This window comes from Euprymna scolopes, chromosome 26 (genome assembly GCF_053919585.1).
Source record: "Euprymna scolopes isolate OS-2025 chromosome 26, ASM5391958v1, whole genome shotgun sequence".
NCBI lineage: Eukaryota > Metazoa > Mollusca > Cephalopoda > Sepiida > Sepiolidae > Euprymna > Euprymna scolopes.
In genome coordinates this window covers 83027353-83050003 of record NC_136507.1, presented here as the reverse complement: position 1 = coordinate 83050003, position 22651 = coordinate 83027353, and the positions used below count along the sequence as shown (strand labels likewise).

Genomic DNA, 22651 nt, shown 5'->3' with positions numbered 1-22651 from the left:
CAGTAATCTAAAGAAAAACAACTCCAAATAAATATTTAGTGATTTTAAAAGAATGAAAATCGGTAATTGTATCGGAATCGGGAAAAATTTTGGAATCATCCCATCACTAATAAAATTATTTTCCAAAATTGCTAGATTTGGAATTAATTAACCCCAAAATAGTCGATATGTGATAAAACAAAAGCAACTAAGCCAATCCTTACATTAAGTGGCTTCATGCCTTATCTGGAGCAATTTTCATTACTTAAAAAAAAAAGTCGGCCTAAACCTTTTTTTAACTGGCTTAAAAATAACATTTAAATTCGGTTTCAAGTAATATCATTTTTTTTTTTTTTTGTCAGCACTAGTAAGTACCTACTCATGTGGCCAACCCATAATAAATGTTGCTTTGACTTTGTTTATTTGTAGGTTTTGGAAAATGTCTCTCATATACGTCTTGCATGATTGTTGTTGGTCATTACTTTGACAAACGTCGAGGGTTGGCAGTCGGATTAGCTACGGCTGGTGTTGGAATCGGCATGTTTGTTTTTCCCCCGCTAATGGAATATCTTTTTCAAACTTATGCCTTTTTTGGCACAATGGTCTTAATGGCTGGCATTTCACTCAACCTATGCGTATGCAGCATGCTATACCGCCCACTGCGAGAAAATGATCGATCATCTTACAGGTAACACATTGTTTTTTTTATATTTTGGTTCACTTCATCAGATATATGAACTTTGAGATCGTCAATTTTGGTACTTATCCATAGATGTTACACTGGCATATTTCGGAAGCTTACATAAACTGTTGGAATACACAGTGCTGATTAGATTTTAAAACGCAAGAAAAAAGTAAAACATGAAAGTCGGACCGTTGTTTTTGTTTTACAGCATATCAACTCTTTTCAGGTTATTTAATGCCGAATCCAGTTATTTTGAAGAACAATTTTTTTAATAGAATATATATATATATATTTTTTTTCAAGTCGGTTTCTATTTAACTCATAGTTGGGACCCTAACAGGTACTACCACTCCGGGTCAGAGTAGACCTGGGAGCAATGTTATTTAAAGGGTGGCTCCACACTCCCCAAAGCCCACTAGCTTGGACCTCGCTATCGGATATAGTCTAAGGTCATATCCAGGAGTAAAACATCAAAGAAAGTATTTATTATATAGTAATTTCAACAAACAAAAATTGAAATACAAGAATTAAAAAAAAAAACAATCAACCTATGGTAAGTTTTATGAATGAATATTTATTTTTTGTAATAAATAAATAGAAACACTTTTGTTTGTTTTTTTTTTTTCTTGCTTCTATTTTTTTTTCATATGAAACGTTACTATTTTAAGGAGTGTTTTTTTTTCTTGGGAGGTTACTATAACAGAGCCACTGATATTGGGTTAGCAGCAGCAACCATATGTAAAAGCCGGCTGCGCGATGTGACGTCACTGCAGAGATAAAAAGGACACACATGTTCAGAGAAGCATATATTTAAGACGTATTTGGGACAGAGGATTCAAGATGTATTCGAGACGCAAGAGAACGGAAAAGGATGTGTTCAGTACACGAGTGTTCGGAGAAGTGAGATTCGAGACATATTTGAGATGCGTGGGTGGCATCAGAGCTGAGAGGAAAAGTCCCATGTGTCCGGAAAAGGAGAAAGGAACTGTTTAGATATTTAGAAAAATCTGCATTGTTGCAAATCCCAGATATAAAGGCATTTGTTAAAAAAAAGAAAGTTTTTTCTTCATGTTCCTTGTGATGGAGTCTACAAAGTGTTGGGTTTGTTAAAATGTAACGATACCTTTAAAAAAGGTGCACAATGTTACAGTATGAAAAAAACGTATTTTTATAACAAAATGATTTTTTTTTATGTACTCTGTTTTTTTTGAGGGGGAGGGGGGATTTTTTATTATCTGCCCATGATTCCTAAGAAGTTCAAGTGTAACGTGAACTGACATCTTGCTGCCGAACTCCCTACACAGTACCCCTGATGCTTATGTCCCTGATAGTAGCCCCCTATAACAAAGTGGCAATGTGCCTTGTTTGGGGTGAAAATGTAATAAAAAAAATAAAAAAATTTTTTTTAATTTCAAATAGTCGCAATATTTCCAATTAATTTCCATTCCTGGCAAAAATGAAAGAACTTTTTTCTGGAAACTGTAGCATAATCTTAACACACTGGTTCCCGTTTGATTACTAAAGTTAAGCAATGTTGAGCCTGGTCATTACTAAGATGGGTGACTATTTGGGAATTCCGGGTGTTGTATGTGGCACTTATCTCGGCATTGTTTCCTGTCATCTACCATTTCTCATTCACTCAAGTAGTGGCGATTCAGGGGAGATTTGGATGGAGATTGCGCAACTATTGCCTCATAAGACTGAATGGAAGCATTGAGCATAATCTGCAAACTCGTTAGATTCATTGTGACATTTTCACGAAAATGATTTATATTTAACTAGCTTGGGTGTCCGGCGTTGCCCAGGTGTTTGTAGGTGTGTTGAGCAAAAAAAAAAAGTTGTAGTAGGCAGGCAGGCTCGAATCCATGATGTAAAGGTGGAAAAGAAAGTGGAGGTATGTGTAAGGGTGTTGGCTGAGCAAAAAATAAAAAGGAAAAGGGGTAGTAGGCAGGCAGGCTCGAATCCGTACCGCGAAGGAGGAAAAGAAAGTGAAAAAAAAAAAACGTGACGTGTTAGCTGTTGCACCCATCACCAAACCGGAAGTGACATAGGTTTAAATTAAGGCTAGACAATCGAAAAGAGGTGATGACTTTCGAAAATATCGGCGAAAAAAGCGACCCCCCCCCTCCCTGTAGAAAAGTGCCCAGTTGAGGGTGAAGGAATTAATGTTTTTGGCCAATTTTTCAATATTTGTCATCTGAAGGGTCGAACTTTAAAATGATAATCCGTTGCCTCTGTCAAAAGTTTTTGGGAGACATACAAACATACATTTAAACAGACAGGTGATATTTATATTATAGACTAGTGGGGGTACCCGGCGTTGCCCAGGTGTTTTGAGATGTGTGAGTGTTGGGGGGTGGGGGGTTACATCAAAACAACTCTGTTTAAAAAAAAATGTTGGTCAGGTGTTTGGAGGTGTTTGGAGATGTGTGAGTGTTGGGGGGTGGGGGGTTACATCAAAACAACTCTGTTTAAAAAAAATTTTGGCCAGGTGTTTGGAGGTGTTTGGAGGTGTAAAAGAAAAAAAAAATGTTTTCGTGGGAAGGTAGGCTCGAACCCGAAGCCCTGACGCGAAGGTGGAAAAGAAAGGGAAAAAAAATGTGCCGCCTAACCATCCCGGCCGCGAGAGGAGATGAAGTGAAAAGCGTCTTAGTTTAACGTTTATAAAGTGAAATTGACAGGTGCGAGAAAGTTAAGTCGCGTGATGTTTGACCTTATTAAGGTCAAACTAAGTTTGGCACTGCAAGCCAGTTTCTGTTTTCCCCGCCCTAGCATTCGCTTTTTTTATACTGAAAAGTGTAACGAAGACACAGCGATCGAAAAAAAATCTCAAAAATAGCGCATAAAAATCGGGAAAATTAAAGATAGATGCGACCTCTGGTCATAACTGGTAGATATTATGTAGAGGGTATAAAAAGTTTTAAGAAGGAGTGACCCGACCGAGAAGTCCGGCGAAAAAAGCCTTTGGTGGACATACAGAAAAATGCATGCACACACACACATACACACACACACACACACACAGTAACACACATTTTCGATTTTATATATATACTAGCAGGGGGATACCCGGCGTTACCCGAGTGTTTGGAGGTGTGTGTGGTCGGGCAGAGGTGGGGGTGTTAATGAAAACATAAGAATAAGCGAAGTAAAAAAAAAAACAAAAAAGAAAACAAAAAAACGAACGTTAAAACTTATCTGAAAAATAAAGCGGGGGTAATCAAAACAAAAAGCACAAAAAAACTAACGTAAGGCAAACAAACGATGTTAAATGTAAAAATCGGAAAAACAAAAGAGAAAAACGAACGTTAAAACTTCTTTAAAACTTCTGAAAAATAAAAACAAAAACAAAAAAAAACACATGAAAAATGGCTTAAATAAGCCTGTTTCAATATTAAAATTTAAAAAATCGGTGGTTACCCGGGTGTTTTTGGGTGTGTGTGGTCAGTCGGGGTGGAGGGTGTTAATGAAAACCTAAGAATAAGCGAAGTAAAAAAAAACAAATAAACGAACGTTACGTGAAAAATGGCTTAAATAAGCCTGTTTCAATATTAAAATTTAAAAAATCGAAAAAAAAAAACAAATAAAGACATCTCACACCACAATACGAACCCAAAATGTTTAGATAATGACCCAACACTCTAACCATCTGAGCTAACACGATGTACACGAAATTGTATCAGTTCTTCAAATATTTAAGCTAAATCAGGTTATGACGTCGTCTGACGCATGCGTAGAACCGATCTCGTCATGAGAGGACGGTTTTTGCTGACCCGCCCCCCCGCCCCCCCCCCCCGTAGAAAAGTGCTGATTTCAGGGTGAAAAAATTAACGTTTTTGGCCAATTTTTCGATATTTGTCGGGTGAAGGATGGGGCTTTCATATGAGACCAAGTTTGTGGATTTTTGTTCTGTCTGTCGGAAGTTTTTAGCAGACATACAAACACAGATACATACAAACAAACATACATACATTTTCGCTTTTATATATAGAGATAGATGATTTGAAATTTTTTAATGATTAAAATGCATATTTTCTTCCAATATATTAAATGTCATCTGCTACAATGGCTGAACATTTCACCATATTCTGGCAGTTTATACAAGCTGTTGGAATATGCTGAGACGATATTTGTGGAAAAATGAGTTGTTCACTGCATAAGTACCAAGATTTTTAAAATGTCAAAATTATCTATATAACAATATGGCTAATATAATAATGTGGCTATGTATGCAAAGGTGATACATTATCACCTTTGCACACATTCAAAAAATAATATCTCTGGTCCCCCCTCGCCAATCTTTCACGAAAAACACCCGTGTAGCTGAATCCACTGTGAAAAATTTCCCCCACTCTTTACCTGTGCCTAAATCAAAACGTGGATTCCATGAACAAAGCTTCTTTCTTAGAACTGCACGCCTGTGGAACTCTGTTCCGTCTGCCTGCTTCCCACCTGACTACAACTTGGATGTCTTCAAGTCCAACGTTAACAAATTCCTAATGAACCGCCCCCTTAAGTAAACACTTCATCAAATCTCCACACTAACGTAATGTACTTGCAATAACCCTTATCCCTGAGTGGCTTCTGGGCCTTGATAAGTGGTGACCACCGTTGTAAAAAAATAAAAAAAATCATCTTTTTGGTTTATTAGTATATGTAATTTACATTCTTTTCTATCGTTTACATTTCAACATTTATTAGCAATCGATTTGGTTTGGTTGTTTTGTTTTACAGCATATCAACCCTTTTCGATTTTGTAGTACTGAATACAGGGATTTTGGAAATAGATTTTTATGCTAAAAGTTTTTTCGTTCTTCAAATATTTATTCATGGTGTCCGGTTTGGTCTGGTTGCTTTGTAGAGGAAGATTGTTGTTTTTAGTTTTGGCTAATCAAATCTCCACACTAACGTAATGTACTTGCAATAACCCTTATCTCTGAGTAGCTTCCTGGCCTTGATAAGTGGTGACCACTGTGTAAAAAAAAAAAAAAATTGATCAGCTAAAAAAAATGGTAATTAATCTGAAAAATTTTTAAAATTTGGTAAAGGTGAATAAAAGGAGAACTTAACTTTCAAACACACCGGAAGCTGGCACCCCCGTCTCTAAATTCATTCCTGGATATGACCTTAAACTATATCCGGTGGTGAGGCCCCAGCTTGCGGGCTTTGTGGAGTGTGAAGTCACCCTTTAATTGCCATTGCTCCCAGGTCCACTCTGACCCGGACTGGTAGTACCTGTTAGGTCCCAACTTTGCGTTAAATAGAAACCGACTTAAAGAAAACAAATATACTCTATTAAAAAATTGTTCTTCAAAATCATTGGATTCAACATTAAATAACCTGAAAATGGTTGATATGCTATAAAACAAAAACAACCAACCAACCATACATTCTAAATTCAACTTTTTATCAATTTAAAATTTTTTTCAAATTTAAGTTAATATGTTATATATTTTGTCAAACTATTTAGATATTTTAAAAATACATTTATTTGCAGAAACATGGAGAAAAAACTATGAATGTGTCATATTTTTTACAGTTTTAATTATGTTTAAAGTTTATATATATATACACACACATATATATATGACATATTAAGTTTAATTGCATATTCTTATATATATACTATCATTCCAGCCCGGCGTTGTCCGGGTGTTTGGAGGTGTATGCTGAGAAAAAAAAAAAAGCAGTCAATTTTTTAAAATTTTGACCCCTATTATGATCCTTTAACATTTATTGTTTTGGGCTCAAATCAAGTTATTAAGTTAGATCCATGTCCAAAATAAATCGTTGAATTTTGAACCTTAAGGGTTCAAAATTTCTGGCGTAAAACTGATTACAAAGATTTTCCCAAATCTCAGTACCCTGTATATCAAATTTCGAATCTGTAGACTGAAAATTGATGGAGTTATTGCATAGGAAAATATACACACACAGACACACACACACACACATGTTCACTTATATATATATATATATATATATACTAGCAGGGGGCACTCGGCGTTGCCCGGGTGTTTGTAGGTGTGTTTATGGGGGTGGGTAAGTAATACGTAAAAAAATCGGAGAAACAAAAACCAAAATGGTAAAAAAAATGGCATAAATAAACCTGTCGGATCGAACCTGTGTGTATAGGGGGGGTGAGGTAAACTAAAAAATAAGCGAAGTAATAAAAAAACGTTGCCCGGGGTGTTTAAAGGTGTAAAAGAAAAAAAAATAGTTTTAGTCGGGACGCGGGATTGAACCAGCTACTTAACCGTCTCGACCAGGAGTGAGAGTAATTGATTAGCGTGTTAAGTTAAGGCTTATAAAGCGAGTGAAAGAGGTTTGATTGACAGGAAGACGCTAAATGAGGTCATCGAGGGATCGTTATGATGACGTGGCAGTATTTTTAGTTTTCACTTCCCCAGATGATGGTGGGGGGGGGCAGCTTCCCATTGTCCAAATTGAATAGCAATTGTCTGATATAAGGAGAAACTCCACATTGATCAAAAGCTGATTGCTTTCTGGACGTTTCGGCGCGAAAGCCGAGAAATACTTATTTGCTCCCCCACTGAGCAAATTAGGCACAAGGCCGATTTTTAATGTGAGGAGTGAAGGAGAAATGGGGACCAGTTCCCCGGGGAGTAGGTGTTTGTAGGTGTGTGTGTTTTTGGGTAAATGAGAAGAAAAAAACGAAGCCTTGATGCGCAGTTGGAAAATAGTAAATTGTGAAAAAAAAGAAGGTGCCCGTTTTTGACGAGTTATTGATGTGAACTTTGAGTGCAGGACAGTGTTTTATTTATCGCGAGTCTGTCGGCTTCTTTTTTTTTATATACAAAAAAGTTTAATGCGCAGGCGGCGATCATAAGCAATAGCTATTCAGCAGTTAACATTTTCTGCGGGACAGTTTTTAATGAGGTCAATAAACCAGTTTGTTTGTTTTTAACTAACTTTGGGGAAAACCAGCTCCCTGTTTATTAAGAGGGGAGTGTTTCATCTTGAAATGAAAGCAACCATCTGATATGGCAAAGCCGACATTGACCAAATGTTAAATAGCTTTCTAGAGACCACTGGCCGTGGACCAGTAATTCTAATCGAGTTTTGCTTTTTTTTATACCGAAAAACGAATGCAACATGTGCCCAACCGAAAATTTTGAATAATTACCATTTCAAAGTCGAGCAAATTAAATAGAGAGGCGACCAACGTTGTTAAGTCGTAGATATTATCATTTAGACGTGATATAAAAAGTTTTAAAAATGAGCGACAACCTCGAGAATCCGCCGGAAAAAAGCCTTTCTTGGACATACACAAAAAGCGAACATACATCCACACATATTCGCTTTTATATATATACTAGCGGGGGTTCTCGGCGTTGCCCAGGTGTTTGGAGGTGTGTGTTGGGGGGGGGGGTAGATTAAAACAACCCTGTTAAAAAAATAATCGTTGGCCGGTTGTTTGGAGGTGTAAAAGAAAAAAAATAGTTTTAGTATAAAGGTAGGCTTGAACCCAGAACGTTTGATGCTGAGGTGGAAAGGAAATGGAAAAAAAAAACCCTGCGACCTAACCATCTCGACCACGAAAACAGATGAATTGATAAGTGTGTTAAGTTGACGTTTATAAACCGAAATTAGCAGGTGCGACAATGTCAAGTTGCGGAAGCCAGTTTCTGTTTTCCCCGCTATGCGGCGATCAAACAATAAAAAAAAACATAAAAAAACTAACGTAAGGCAAACGAACGATGAAAACAAAAAAACGAACACGTGAAAAATGGCTTAAATAAGCCTGTTTCGATATTAAAATTTTAAAAATCGGTGGGTACCCGGGTGTTTTTGGGTGTCGCTAAGTAAAAAAAAAAAAAAAAAAAAAACAGAAAAACGAACGTTACGTGAAAAATGGCTTAAATAACACTGGTTCAATATTTAAATTTAAAAAATCGAAAAAAACAAAAAACATCTTACACCACGATTCGAACCCAAAACGTTTAGATAATAAACTAAGGCCTTAACCAACTGAGCTAACGCGACGTACATGAAGTTTGTTCCGTTTTTCAACTATTTAAAGTAAATCAGGTCACGACGTCATCTGATGCATGCGTAGAATCGGTTATTGTCACGAGAGGACCGTTTTTGTTGACCCCCCCCCCCCCGTTGAAAATTGCGGATTTCGGGGTGAAAAATTTAACGTTTTTGGCCAATTTTTCGAGCAAAGGATGGAGCTTCGATATGATACCGAGTTTGTGAATTTTCGTCGCGTCTGTCGAAAGTTTTAAGCAGACATCCAAACATACACACATACATACATATATTTTCGCTTTTATATATATAGATAGATAACATATTAACTATGCAATTTAAAAATAAAAAAATAATTGATAAAAAAGTTAACGTATTTTTAAACGTTTTTATTATAATGGGGTAAAAAAGATAAACATAAAATATATTTGGAAATTGTATCGATTCTGTGTTTCCATACCTGAATTTAGAGAAGTGGGTGCCAACTTCCGGTGTGGTTGAAAGTTAGGCTCTCCTTTATTTCACCACTAGCGGGGGGGTACCCGGCGTTGCCCGGGTGTTTGGAGGTGTCTGTGGTTTTGAGTAAATCAAAACTCGGGGGGGAGGGGTTAAAATAAAAAAAAGTTTTAGTAGGTGAGTATGAGGATCAAACCTGAACCCTTGAGGAAAAGTTGGAAATTAAAGCGTGAAAAAAAGTTGTGCAACGTTAACCACTGCGCCACCACGACATACTAACGGAGTCAAGGTTGAATTTTAGTAATAAAAACAGAATTGAAAAGTTAACTCTACTAATGAGGTCATAGAAGTAGCGGACTAAACTTTTGCTCTGCTTCTATTTGACCTCATTAAAAATGAGGTCAAATAGAAGGAGTGGACTTTACTTTTGCTGCGGGCAGCTTTTGGGTTTGTTTACCCAACTTTGACTGGTTTTTTTCACCAAAATGTTGGGGAGGGGGAAACCAGCTCCCCATTTTCCAGATTGAATAGCAATTGTCTGATATATGGAGTTTGGCCGCCCCACATTGATCAAAGCTGACTGCTTCTGGACGTTTCCTGGTGCGGTGCCGAGAACAGCTGGTTAGCTTTGAATTAGTTTCGCTTTTTATACGAAAAAGCCGAATCAACATGTGAGAAGCCAAAATAGGAATAATTTTGTAAAAATCGACATAAATAAATCTAGACGCTACACACGTTCCCAAATCCTAGATATTATTATCTAGGGGCTATATAAACAGTTGTAAGTGATCGTAATAACCCCAGGAGCATGTGCAAAAGAAGCCTTTGCGAGACATACACGAAATGGTCACACACATTTTGCCTTTTATACATATAGACTAGCAAGGGGTACCCGGCGTTGCTCGGGTATTTGTAGGTGTGTGTGAAAAAAACCTGAAATGTGAAAAATAAAACAGGTGCCCGTGATAAAAAAACGAAGCCTTGACGCGCAGTTGGAAAATAGTAAAGTGTGAAAAAAACAAACAGGTGCGCGTTTTTGATTGACGTGACGGTGATAGGTATTCAGCAGTTAGCATTTTGTGCGGGACAGTTTTTAATGAGGTCAATAAATCGGTTTGTTTGTTTTTAAAAACCCGTTCCCTGTTTATTAGGGGGAGCGTCTCGTCTGGAAATGAAAGCTACCGTCTTATATGACGAAGTCGATATTGACCAAACGTTACTTAGCTCTCTAGAGACCACTGGCTTTCGGCCAGTGATTAGAGTCGAGTTTTGCTTTTTGTTTATACCGAAAACCGAATGTAACGTGTGTCGATGCGGGAAATGTCGAATAATTAACGTTTGAAAGTCAATAAAATTAAATAGACAGGCGAGCTCCGTGGTTAAGTGTGAGATATTACAATTTATAGATGATATAAAAAGTTTTAAGACGTTACGAAGCAAGCGAGCGCTTCTCTGAAAGAAGCCTTTTGTGGGCATCGAGGAAAAGCGTACATACATACATACATACATACACACATTTTCGCTTTTATATATATATAGATTACCAAAATTTCTTACTTTACTCATTTTAAAATGCATTGTTTCAAACTATAATCGTACAATTTTAAATACATGAATTTAAAAAACTGGCATTCGTTTTATTAATTTGAAGAATATTTAGCATACAATTATTTTAACTCGTGTTTGGTGATTAATCTGATGTCTTTTTTTTACATAGGAGTCACCACTTATCAAGGCCCAGAGGCCACTCGAGGATAAGGGTTAAAGAGTGTACAGTAGTCAATCGGACAATATCATAGTAATCGTTAGTAGTGTAAGTTTGGTAAATTGGATTACTTAAGGGAATGGCTCATGAAAAACTTGTTTACATTGGACTTGAAGACGACCATATTGTAGTCAGCTGGAAAACAGGCAAATATGGAAGATAGTTCTGCTGTGACTTTTAGTTTCGGAGGAGATAGAGTTTAAAAATATGAAGACAGACAAACAGGCAGGCTTTTATGTATTAGATTTTTCATGCTTCAAAATATTTGGCATAACTAATATTTCTGATATTTTGTTTTGTATTTCAGTTGGGAACCGCCCCCAAGTACAGCAGAATCCGAAAACGTTGAATTGCTTGCCTCACCGAACATGGAGGACAGCGAGACGGCAGCAGGTGCTACTATGAGTGACAGTTCAACAAATAATAAGTGGCCAAAGACAACGTTCTCTTCTCCTTCGCTTACAGAAAACGTACGCAAAAAAGCGATTCGTCCAACCCACATTTCTCTTACGCATTCCCACAATTATGAGCCGATTTCGAGCAAGGACCGAAATTGCTGCGTAGCCATAAAAAAATTCTTCATTGGTGATAAATACTCCGACAAGAACCGAGCAATTCTGAATTTTTCGCTTTTAAAAGATCTACATTTCTGCATGTTCTTGTTTAGTATATGTGTTTTTACCTTAGCCTATCAGTCGGTGCCCGTGTTCATTCCGGCTTTGGCAATACAGAAAGGGGTCAGCGAAATGAATGCAGCCATTCTCGTGTCCATCTCGGGAGTAGCCGACTTTATTAGTCGTATCTTCGTGAGCGTTGTTTTAGATTTGAAGCGCATAAAACCATATCGCAGGTTTGTGTCTTTCCGTTCTCCTTCTTTTTTACTTAGTTGCCTTTGAATGTGTTCACGTTTCTAAACTTTTTAGATGAGGATTAATTATTTGTGGTCGATCAACAGGCAAAAATCCCTGCTCACACAAATTCTCCCAACTGATGTGGCTGATTAACAGGCAAAAATAACTGCTCACACAAATTCTCCCAACTGATTTTGCCGCTTCTCAAACGTCAAATGATTTCTCTCTCCTCTCCCACCGACAAGTGACCTGTTTTTATAATGCACGCACATATGATCTTGCGAGACTTCGTTCACTACAAAACGTCACGGCCGCCATGATGGACTCTTTCTTTCTTTCTCAATGCGCGCGACTCACAGGACAGACAGACACGAGGACGTTTGCATAGTAAGCCATTTTTCCCACACTCCCCCCTGATCTCATAATCACAGAGATGACAAGGGGGTAGTGATCCTCTTCGCCGGGTGCTTCTTTGAGGGGGGATAACACACGCCTCATCTTCACTTGTGATTCGTCTGCAGTCTGAGGGTTATGCATCTCCGTGTCTCTATGTCTTCTTGGAGGCTACTAATCTCTGAGTTACTGTCTGATGGTGGTGCTGCAATCCAGAGCGATGCCTCGCTAGATTCTGACTCTGATTGGCTCATGTCGTCTAGTGATGGTTGCGTTACTAACCATATGTCTTTAACATGACGGAGTATGCCGTCGACCCGCACCGCTTGTGGGCTGATTATTTCAGTGACTCGCCCGACTCCATACCTTGTCGTGCACTTGTCTCACGGGTTCTTGATCCACACGACATCCTCTTTCCTCGCTCTCTCTCCGGCTATTTCCAGTTCAGGCAGCGGGTTCCTCTCTATGCCTTTCACCTTGACGTGATACCTATGCAATATATCATCCGGTGCCGTAGAAGGCGAAACATCATCCTTCGGGGTTACATTGTACAAATAAACTACCTCAAACACTCTGCAGCCTGATCTAGCCACAATTGTTTTGATGGTTTAATGATTCTGTTCAATGATCCCATTTCCACTAGTTACATGGGCGCATCGAAACCTCTGATGTATGCCCCAGCTGTCAGTAAACTATCTAAACTGCTCACTTGTAAATGCAGCACCATTGTCAAGCAATATCTCTGTTGAAGGTCCACTTTCAAGTAAAATATTGTTTAGTTGACGGACAATAGTGACTGTATCTTGTCGACGCAGCATATGCCATATGGCAAACCTTGATGGACCACAATCAATGGGAGTCAGGAAATCCTCGCCATTGTGGTGAGTAATGTTTATCGCTAGCCAGCTCCAGTGGCTCCTAACTTCCAACTTCCCCTTTTCCCAGTGAACCGGTGCCAAGTCAGTAGACTGGCATTCCACGCAGTTTTTGACCCCTTCCATGATGTCTGCCCTTTGCACTCCTGGTTCAACCAACTTAGCTAAATATAGGGTCTGCTTGACTCCAGGATGCCTGTTTTGTTGGTGGATTTCCTTAATCCGATTAGATTGACCAGGGATCATAGATTCGGCACAGGGAGGTTGCGTAGGTTCAACAGTTCAAATTTTTGTTTGCAATGTATTTATGACATTTAAAAAAATTTTGCAATGTATTATTAAGGTTAAAAAAATTTCGATATGTATTGATTACATTAAAACTATTTTGCAATATATTTATTACATTAAAACTATTTTGCAATATATTTATTACATTAAAACTATTTTGCAATATATTTATTACATTAAACATTTTGCACAATGTATTTATAACATTACAACATTTTTACATTCTTTTTATCATATTTAAAAATATTTTGCAATGTGTTTATTGCATAAAAATTTTACATAATGTATATATTACATAAAAAAATTTTTGCAGTGTATTTATTGTATTAAAATTCTTTGCAATGTATTGCATAAAAAAATTTTCACAACGTATTTACCACATTTAAAAAATTTTCACAATGTATTTATTACATTAAAAAAATTTCACAATGTATTTATTACATTAAAAATTTCACAACGTATTTATTACATTGAAAAAATTCACAGCGTATTTATTACATTAAAAAAATTTTCACAACGTATTTATTACATTTTAAAAAATTTCACAACGTATTTATTACATTAAAAATTTTTCACAATGTATTTATTACATTTAAAAATTTTAACAATATATTTATTACATTAAGAAATTTTTTGCGATGTGTTTATTCTGTTAAAAAAAAAAATTTTGTGGAATATATTTTTTAGTTTAAAATTTTCACATTACATTAAAAAAATTAAGGTAATGTATTTTTTACATTCAAAGAATTCTTCACAATGTGTTTATTACATTAAAAAGAAATTTTTTCAGCATATTTATTACATTAAAAAATTTTTTGTAATGTATTTATTACATTAAAAAAATTTTTGTAATGTATTTATTACATTAAAAAAACTTTTGTAATGTATTTATTACATTAAAAAAGTTTTGTAATGTATTTATTACATTAAAAAAATTTTTGTAATGTATTTATTACATTAAAAAAACTTTTGTAATGTATTTATTACATTAAAAAAACTTTTGTAATGTATTTATTACATTAAAAAAATTTGTAATGTATTTATTACATTAAAAAAAAATTTGTAATGTATTTATTACATTAAAAAAACTTTTGTAATGTATTTATTACATTAAAAAAAAATTTTTGTAATGTATTTATTACATTAAAAAAAAATTTTTGTAATGTATTTATTACATTAAAAAAATTTTTGTAATGTATTTATTACATTAAAAAAACTTTTGTAATGTATTTATTACATTAAAAAAACTTTTGTAATGTATTTATTACATTAAAAAAAATTTGTAATGTATTTATTACATTAAAAAAAAATTTGTAATGTATTTATTACATTAAAAAAACTTTTGTAATGTATTTATTACATTAAAAAAATTTTTGTAATGTATTTATTACATTAAAAAAAAATTTTTGTAATGTATTTATTACATTAAACAATTTTTTGTAATGTATTTATTACATTAAAAAAATTTTCTGTAAAGTGTTCATTACACTGAAAAAAAAGAAAGAATTTTTAATGCATTTATTACGTTTTTAAAAAATTGTGACCGACATGTCTATGTATATAATAAAATTTATCTCACATGTTACAAAAATAGGAAATATTGTTGTCATTAATAAAACTAAATTAATTGCTACTATGGCTTGCAGTGCTGGGTAGCCCTGATAATTTAAACTAATTACGTCTGGGTTTTTTTTTTTTTTTTGTAGGTATTTCTACACATTGATATGCATGTTAAACATAATAATTTTAATGGCATGCCCTGTGGCAGTTACGTTTATTGAATTTGCTTCGATATCTGCTATGTATGGGGTATTCAGTGGAGGATATATTGCTCAGAAATCAGTCATCATTGTTGACTTGTTGGGTGTTGAAAAATTATCGAGTTCATTCGGGTGGACCACGTGTTTTCAAGGAATTGGGACTTTGATTGGACCACCAGTTGCAGGTTGGATTTTAACTTTATTTTTTCTCCTTCTTTTAACATAGCATAGTTTTTTGTTTTCTTCTTTAATTGTGAATTTGCATTATACATTACGGCTCATCTTAAACCAAATTAGCACACAACTAAAATAGTTCCAGCACGTTTGATTTGTTGGTCTAGTGGCCTCTATCAGTTCACTGTGTTGATATTTTATTGTAATACAAATAAATACTTGTAAAACAGGTACGAGGATGCAACAATGTGGTGATGAGACAGAGCTCAGAGTTTAGATGATAGAGCAGGAACTATTAAATTTGGAAAATATTTTCAGATAAAGATTATTTCCAAAAATGAATAAATTTCGTTAAGGAATATTCATGAATGCAAGGTAAAATCCGTCTTCTGTCTTGTACATACCTTGGACTGCTTCAGGTGACTTCTTTCAATGGAGTGACCCGGGATCAAAGATCAAAGTGTAGTATCTGTTCTAGGACAGATACTGCAAGCAAAGACCATATGTGGGGGCGACCCCACATATAAGACCTTGGTCAATGTAGGGGCAACCCTTCATACCAATTGTCACTATCCAGCTCCCCTACTCCCCGGGGAGTTGGTCCCCATTTCCCCTTCACTCCTCACTTTAAAAATCGGCCTTGTGCCTAATTTGCTCGGTGGGGGAGCAAATAAATACCATCTGTTCTAGGACAGATGCTGCATTAAAGACTAAATGGGGGGGGGCAACCCCATATATCAGACCATTGCTCTTGTTTTGGTGAATGTAAGGGAAACCCTTCATACCAATTGTCACTATCCAGCTCCCCCACCCCACTCGGCGAAGCTGGTCCCCCTTTTCCCACCCCATCCTCTTTCTCCTCACATTAAAAAGCGGTCTTGTGTCCAATTTGCTCAGTGGGGAAGCAAATAGATAACACTTATCTCCAATTACATGTGCGTTTGCTTCAGGCCAGATTATTTAAAAGACGGTCAATTTTTGTAGTAGTAGGAGGAGCAGAGTGGAAATTGTCCAAATAACAATTGGGCCAAAAAATATAATTGCCCTCTTAATAAAGAGAAATCTGATAGCTCAGAAAGAACTGATTAGTATGAATTTTGGAACAAAGCTGCTCGGCATGAAGATGGGTAATGTTGGCTATATTTGGTTTAATTTAGTTTTATATAAATGGGAAAAAGAGTGGGTGGAAACTCTTAGCTATAATTCAAATACCACCGATTTTGATGAAATTCTCATCCTTAGTATTTAAAAAAAAAAATTTCCAATATTTTATTGATATGGAAATTGGTGAAATCGACCATTTTTCAATCAAATTGATTAGTTGCCTGCTCTAGTTGGGGACCCACTGACTGCAGTCCACCTGGAGGAAGCTTCACATGCCTCCCTACAGTGAATTAGTTCACAATACATTGTAGTTTAAATTGCACTGTAGAAAACCTACTGTTGATTTTATGAAAGTATTTTGGTAAATTTTTACAATGTGCCCCAGAATTTTATAAACACCCCAACCTCCCCATGTTAAGAACGGCTTTCAGAATTAACACCCCGCAATCTCAAAAGCCATTCTTAACATGGGGGGGTTTATACTACGCTGGGGCAGGTCGTAAAAAAATACCAGTATTTTTATATATAATAGCTTGAATTTAAGTTTAAAATGACAATATCAAGTATCATGGTGCAATTGTGCTCAACAATTTATTTATTAAAGATTTCAACAATTTATTTCTTTTGTGTGCTAAACAGAAAACTTTCATTTCGAATGCGCCCCTGTCATATCAAATGACCTACCGTTGATTTTATATGCTGGACCTTTCTATTCGTTATGGTCATAAAACTTCTCAGATGCACTTGTGATGTTAGGCTGTGTAAGGTGTTAACTTTGGTTAAAATCGCTTGTTCTTTTTTTTCATCGGATTATTTTGATTATCGATACTTATCAAAGATATTCTGATACAAAACCTATCTAAGGACACTGCCAGTCACATAAAGCACCTTTGTTTAAAATTTCATAAAGATCAACTCAGCCTTTTTCAAGTCAATAAGGAACTAACTCTCTCTCTCTCTCTCTCCCACACACACACATACACACACACACACACACACACAAAACACAAAGTTCATCTTATATAATAGTAGAGTTAATTAAAGTCCACAAAGAGTATTCTTATGTTCGATGCTGCATGTTTTCCTGCTATGCGCTTCTGTGTCATACTTATCAATTAAGGAAATGCTCTTTGCAAATAAACTTTTTCATACCTCTAAAAAGACTAATATGAGCCAAGAACTGATGGAAGACAAAGGACATTTATTCAACTTGAACTTTGTTTCAAATTACTGATCAGTGAAATGATAAGGCAGAGAGAAAGGGAGAGAGAGAGAGCAATCGAAATCACTAATTATATTAAGTCTACCTATATCATTTTACATGTTCATGCATTGCATGCTCCCAAATGGGCACCCTCATCTCTCTCACACTGTCTTCCTCTCTCTCTTTGAACCATGTGACGTCATGCTTTTTCCCACTTTGCTGTGTGGCTGTTTTCCTGCTGACTGAAATATAGCCTTCAAATTTATTATCAACAAGAATTTGTCGCAAACTGATATGACCCTATCGTTTCCTGGGAAGAATTACTTGGTTGAGAAACGTCCTGGGAACCTAACCAGCTCCCCGGGTGTTTTAACAATATTAAATGATAGGTACATGAAAACAGTAAAGCAACAGGTTGAGATGTCGTCGACATTAAACCGGCTGGCGTGAGTTGCTTCTTGGCTCTTCATTGCGTCATTACAGGCAGCATTTCCATCGTCGGCATTAATGGTAGGAACTTCATGCTGAAATTGAAAGCTTGTACAAAAATAGTGAACAAATGCATTTTTATAAAAATATATAATTTATTTTACATTTAATACTGGCAGAGCATATTTTTGTAAAGACGAGTCGAAACCAGACGCATGTAGTTAAACTGTTATGTCGTGTCTGCCGACCCCAGAATCCAAGCTTCAGCTGTTTTAAAACAATAGCATTATATTTAATTCTTTCTTTCTTTATTAAAAGAAAGAGAAGAGGAGAGAGAGAGAGAGAGAGCGACATAAAAAGAGATAAAGATATATTCATACAGTTTGAACATTGTTTTGTTTTCGTGCCTCGATGATGTGTTCTCTGAGTTTCACCTTTCCTTTTTCTAGGATCTCAAATCGTTTTGACTTGGTTGAATATCAATAAACGACTGTCATTCAAACCCAGCCGACATGCTCCTACCTTCCCAAACCCACAAAACACCTGCTTAACACATCTGCACCTCACAAGTACAGACAAGTTAGGCACAAGGTTCACTAATGTAGAAGCCCCAGCTCCCTCAAAAGGGGTGCTCTCCATTGTGCCACACTGACCAGTGGTCAGGAGATAGAGAGAGAGAGAGAGAGAGAGAGAGAGCAATTGAAATCACTAATTAATTATATTTTGTCAGTCCCTATTGTTGTATACCCATCTCAACACTTTACATAAAACGTGTATCTGCAGATAATAAGTGTGTCTCTTGAATGTATTTATAAACTCTAGTGACGTCATTTGTCATTGTGTGCAGGTGTGCATATGTGTATGCTTAACACAATCAATTAAAAAGTTCAAAGTAAACGTATATATGCATGATTCATTTTCTATTCCTTCTTTGAATCATGTAATGTCATATCCACTTTATTTAATTCCTACAATCTAGCAATCCTCACCTTATGTCATCAAGTTGACCCTTGTTAACCTTTCATTTTCTGTTATTCTCTACCAACTATTCCATATAATAGTGTCTCTGCTTGCCTAATATCTAAGAAAATCTCAAACGGCACAACAAACAATCATGTCCTTCACAACAGAGTAAACAAGTGTCAAGACTGTTTGCTAGAATCGCAGTAGTGCCTAGTATTGTGACATTTAAAAAGACATCTAAGTTCAAAAATTGCAATCCTACCTCGGTTGCTGCATTTTTTTTTTTTTTTTTTTACAAAGGAGTCACCACTTATCAAGGCCCGGAGGAAAGCTTGATGTAAGGACTTTGCGTTATCGCAACAGCCACTTTGGTATCTTCTCGTTTCAAAATTGCAACATAATTTATCAATCTGATGCTTTGTAATCGTTTAAAAAAAACATTCAATAACACAACTAGACATTTTGCCAGTCTTCAAGTCAGATTTTCACTTTTGAAAAAAAGAATTACCTAACTTTGAGAGTCTAAAAGTTGTTTTCTGCTGACCTCTGCAAATGACTTTGCGTTATCGTAACAGCCTGTCCATCATCTTCTTGTTTCAAAATTACAGCAAAATAATAACCGGTGGTGTTTCTTGGAGTTGGCCTTAAATCCTCATTACAAAAAAAAAAAAAAAAAAAAAAAAAAGCATTCAGTAACACAGCTAGACATTTTGCCAGTTCTCAAGTCAGATTTTCACTTTTGAAAAGAATAATCACCTGCATCGTGTTATGCTAACCTCCATCCATAATATGGGTATCAGAAGCAAAGAAATTAATATGCCAGATGCAATACACAACTTTAATTAATTTTTGGATTAATATTTTTATTAAAAAAGGTAAACAAATAAAAATAAATAATAATAATGAGTTATATTCATGATCAAAATTGAGTTCTTTACCGAGAGTGCAATTTTTTTTTACAGTTTTCATTTATAGAACTATTTAAACCAAAATTTGGATGGATATTTTTACCAAATTAAGGCTAAAAATCAATAAAAAAGAATTGATTTTTATCCTATTTTCGTCTGTTTTGAACGAATATCACATTTAAAATTGCCACTGTTTACAAGTAAAAAAAAAAAACAAGTCAATCTGGCCTAGAGTACTATCCGTGTAAGGAAAGTTTTTTCTTTTTTTAATAAGATGGCGGGGGTGGGCATTTTTATTTCTCATTGTTTTTAGGGTGAGTGGATTCAAATCTGCCTTTTTTTGCATGTATATATTTACAAAACTTTTAAATTTTTGAGTGGATTTCACCTTGCTACATTCAAGTGGATTTTCGCGACCAAGAGTACGGTTTTTATATATTTACACAACTGTCATCTTTGTATTGATATTTTTATTAAATAAATAAATAATAATAATAATAAGAAGAAGAAGAAGAAGAAGAAGAAGAACAAGTTATATTATTTATTTGTGACCAAGATTGATTTTTTTTTATGGAGAGTGCGTTTATTCACAAAATCTTTTAATAAAACTATTTAAACCAAAATAAAAATCAATTTTTTAATTGTAAGTCTTCATGTGATAGAAATGTCAATCCAAATTTGGGTTTAACTAGTTTTATTAAAATATTTGTGAATAAACGCACTTGCCATAAAAAAGTAAATCTTGGTCGCAAATAAATATTATAACTTATTTTTATATTTTTATTATTATTTTTATTATAAATATCAATTAACAAAAATCCGTTTGTAAATGGAAATGATTTGTGAATATATAAACAGACTCTGTGTCACAAAAATCCACTTGAAAATGAAAAAGTTTTGTAAATATATAAATGCAAAATAGGCAGGTTTGAATCCCCCCCCCCCAAAAGCGAGAAATAAAAATGCCCCCCCTCCTCCACCCTAAAAAAAAAATAAAATAAATAAAACTCTTTTCTAAGTGAAGTTAGACAGAGTTCTTATTGATCCATTTAAACAATAAAATTTACAGTCTCGGTTGTAATAGTTTGGATATGATTTAAAAAATTGTAAGGTTCTACTTGTAGACACTGGTGATAGAAACTGACCAATCAAATGGAGCCGCGTTCTGCTTGCAGCCAATCAGAAACGAAAATTGCACCATAAAATTATTGAATCTTTTAGCATTCCTGCACATAATTTTTTTGTTTCAGCACAAGAAAGGGTACTTGTACAGTTTAGTCAAGGCATTCAAAAATGAAAATATCGAGAAAAAAGGTTATATTGTACATATCCGTTTTGGACTGAAGATCTCTGAAAAAAGATTTCATTTAATTTGATCGAGTAGTTTTTTGTTTTTTTTTACAGCGGAAAAACACCTTATGAGAGCATGTTGAAGTCAGCCATTTTGAAATTTGCTGAACACGCCATGGGGAGATAATTCCATGTAAAGCGCCGATACTCCCTCCCCATCTTTGATTCTAGCATTTCTTTCTAGAAATCAAACCTTTTGCTCGGTATCATAACAAACTGTTTTTTCACTGTAAAATAAAACTACTTGATGAAATTAAGTGAAATTTTTTTTCGGAGAACTTCATTCCATAACGGATACATGCAATATAACCATTTTTCAATATTTTCATTTTTTAATGTCCTGACTAAATTGTACAAGTACCCAAAAAAGATCCTTGTTTTTTGCCTGCAAAATTTTAATGCCCAAAACATATACAGAACAGCTACTTCAAGAAAACTCTTTTTCATCTCCATTTATTGTAGTAGTAGTAGTAGTAGTAGTAGTAGCCTTTTATCAATTTTTAAGAGCTCGATCGTCAATTAAAAAAAAAAATTATGAATCAAAATCAAAATGTTCTTGTATTTATTTTATTCATATTTTTTTTTTTTTTTTACAGGAAAACTAAAGGATATATTTGACACCTATGATCCTGCCTTCTATTTCACTGCTGGAATGGTTGCCACTGGAAGTTTAGTTCTTTTAACAAGTAATTTGATTTATTTTTATCAACAACGAAAGATGAAATCTTAAAAATAGAAAAAAAGAACAATGACAAACCAACAAAAAACATTTGATTACAGACATTTTTGATAAATGTATACATTTTATGGGGATCAAATCAACTTGAGATAACCCTTGAGATGACCATTTTGCCTTAACACAGTTTTTTTTTTTTTACTTTTAATCAAATGACAAACTGACCAAAAAATTAACTTGATCCATTTTTCTTTTTTTTAATTTTTTTGGTTCTTGTGGATTATTCACGAGAATGTATAATGTATGTACTCACAATGGAATGTAAATGCTATACTCTAAAAATCACATAAATTAATAAAGTAGTTTTTTTTAACTAAAAAAATTAAATTTTATGAGGAAGTGAGAATGGAGTGTCTCACTCCGCCATCGTCAATAAACAAAGGGAAATAACTCAATTCAAACTTCTGAGACTTTTTTGTTTGTTTTCAGCCTTGTAATGGCTATGATTTATCATTAATCAGTTGAAATTGAAAAACGATATATTATATTTTTATGAATAAAAATAAAACTAATTTATGAATTTACATGATTTTTGGAATTATAATCTTTGCGTCCCATGATGGGTAAATGATAAAGATTTTCTTGTATTTTTGTTTTTAAATATAGGCTTAATGCTGGACAATAAATTTGTTTTTAATCACAGTATTAACTCATTTTTAATGAGTTATCGCCCCTTTGCAAATTGGACTTTTAAATAAGCAAGTGAAGGTAGATTGTATAGAAATTGTTGTGCAGA

General features: G+C 34.9%; 1 protein-coding gene across 5 annotated transcripts in view; it reads left to right on the top strand.

The window, feature by feature from the left end:
* Nucleotides 1-22439, top strand: part of LOC145248226 (monocarboxylate transporter 12-B-like) — an 88463-nt gene extending 66024 nt beyond the window's left edge. For 4 of the 5 annotated variants that reach the window (XM_080110101.1, XM_080110104.1, XM_080110105.1 and 1 more), the window contains 4 exons: nucleotides 409-667; nucleotides 11188-11730; nucleotides 14994-15232; nucleotides 21776-22316. In XM_080110101.1, the coding sequence (XP_079966227.1) occupies nucleotides 409-667; nucleotides 11188-11730; nucleotides 14994-15232; nucleotides 21776-21909 (1175 nt within the window). In that variant the 3' untranslated portion in view covers nucleotides 21910-22316. Of the gene's footprint in view, nucleotides 1-408; nucleotides 668-11187; nucleotides 11731-14993; nucleotides 15233-21775 lie in introns of all 5 variants that reach the window. The other variant, XM_080110102.1, reaches the window with a different exon arrangement.
* The last annotated feature ends 212 nt before the right edge of the window (nucleotides 22440-22651 follow it).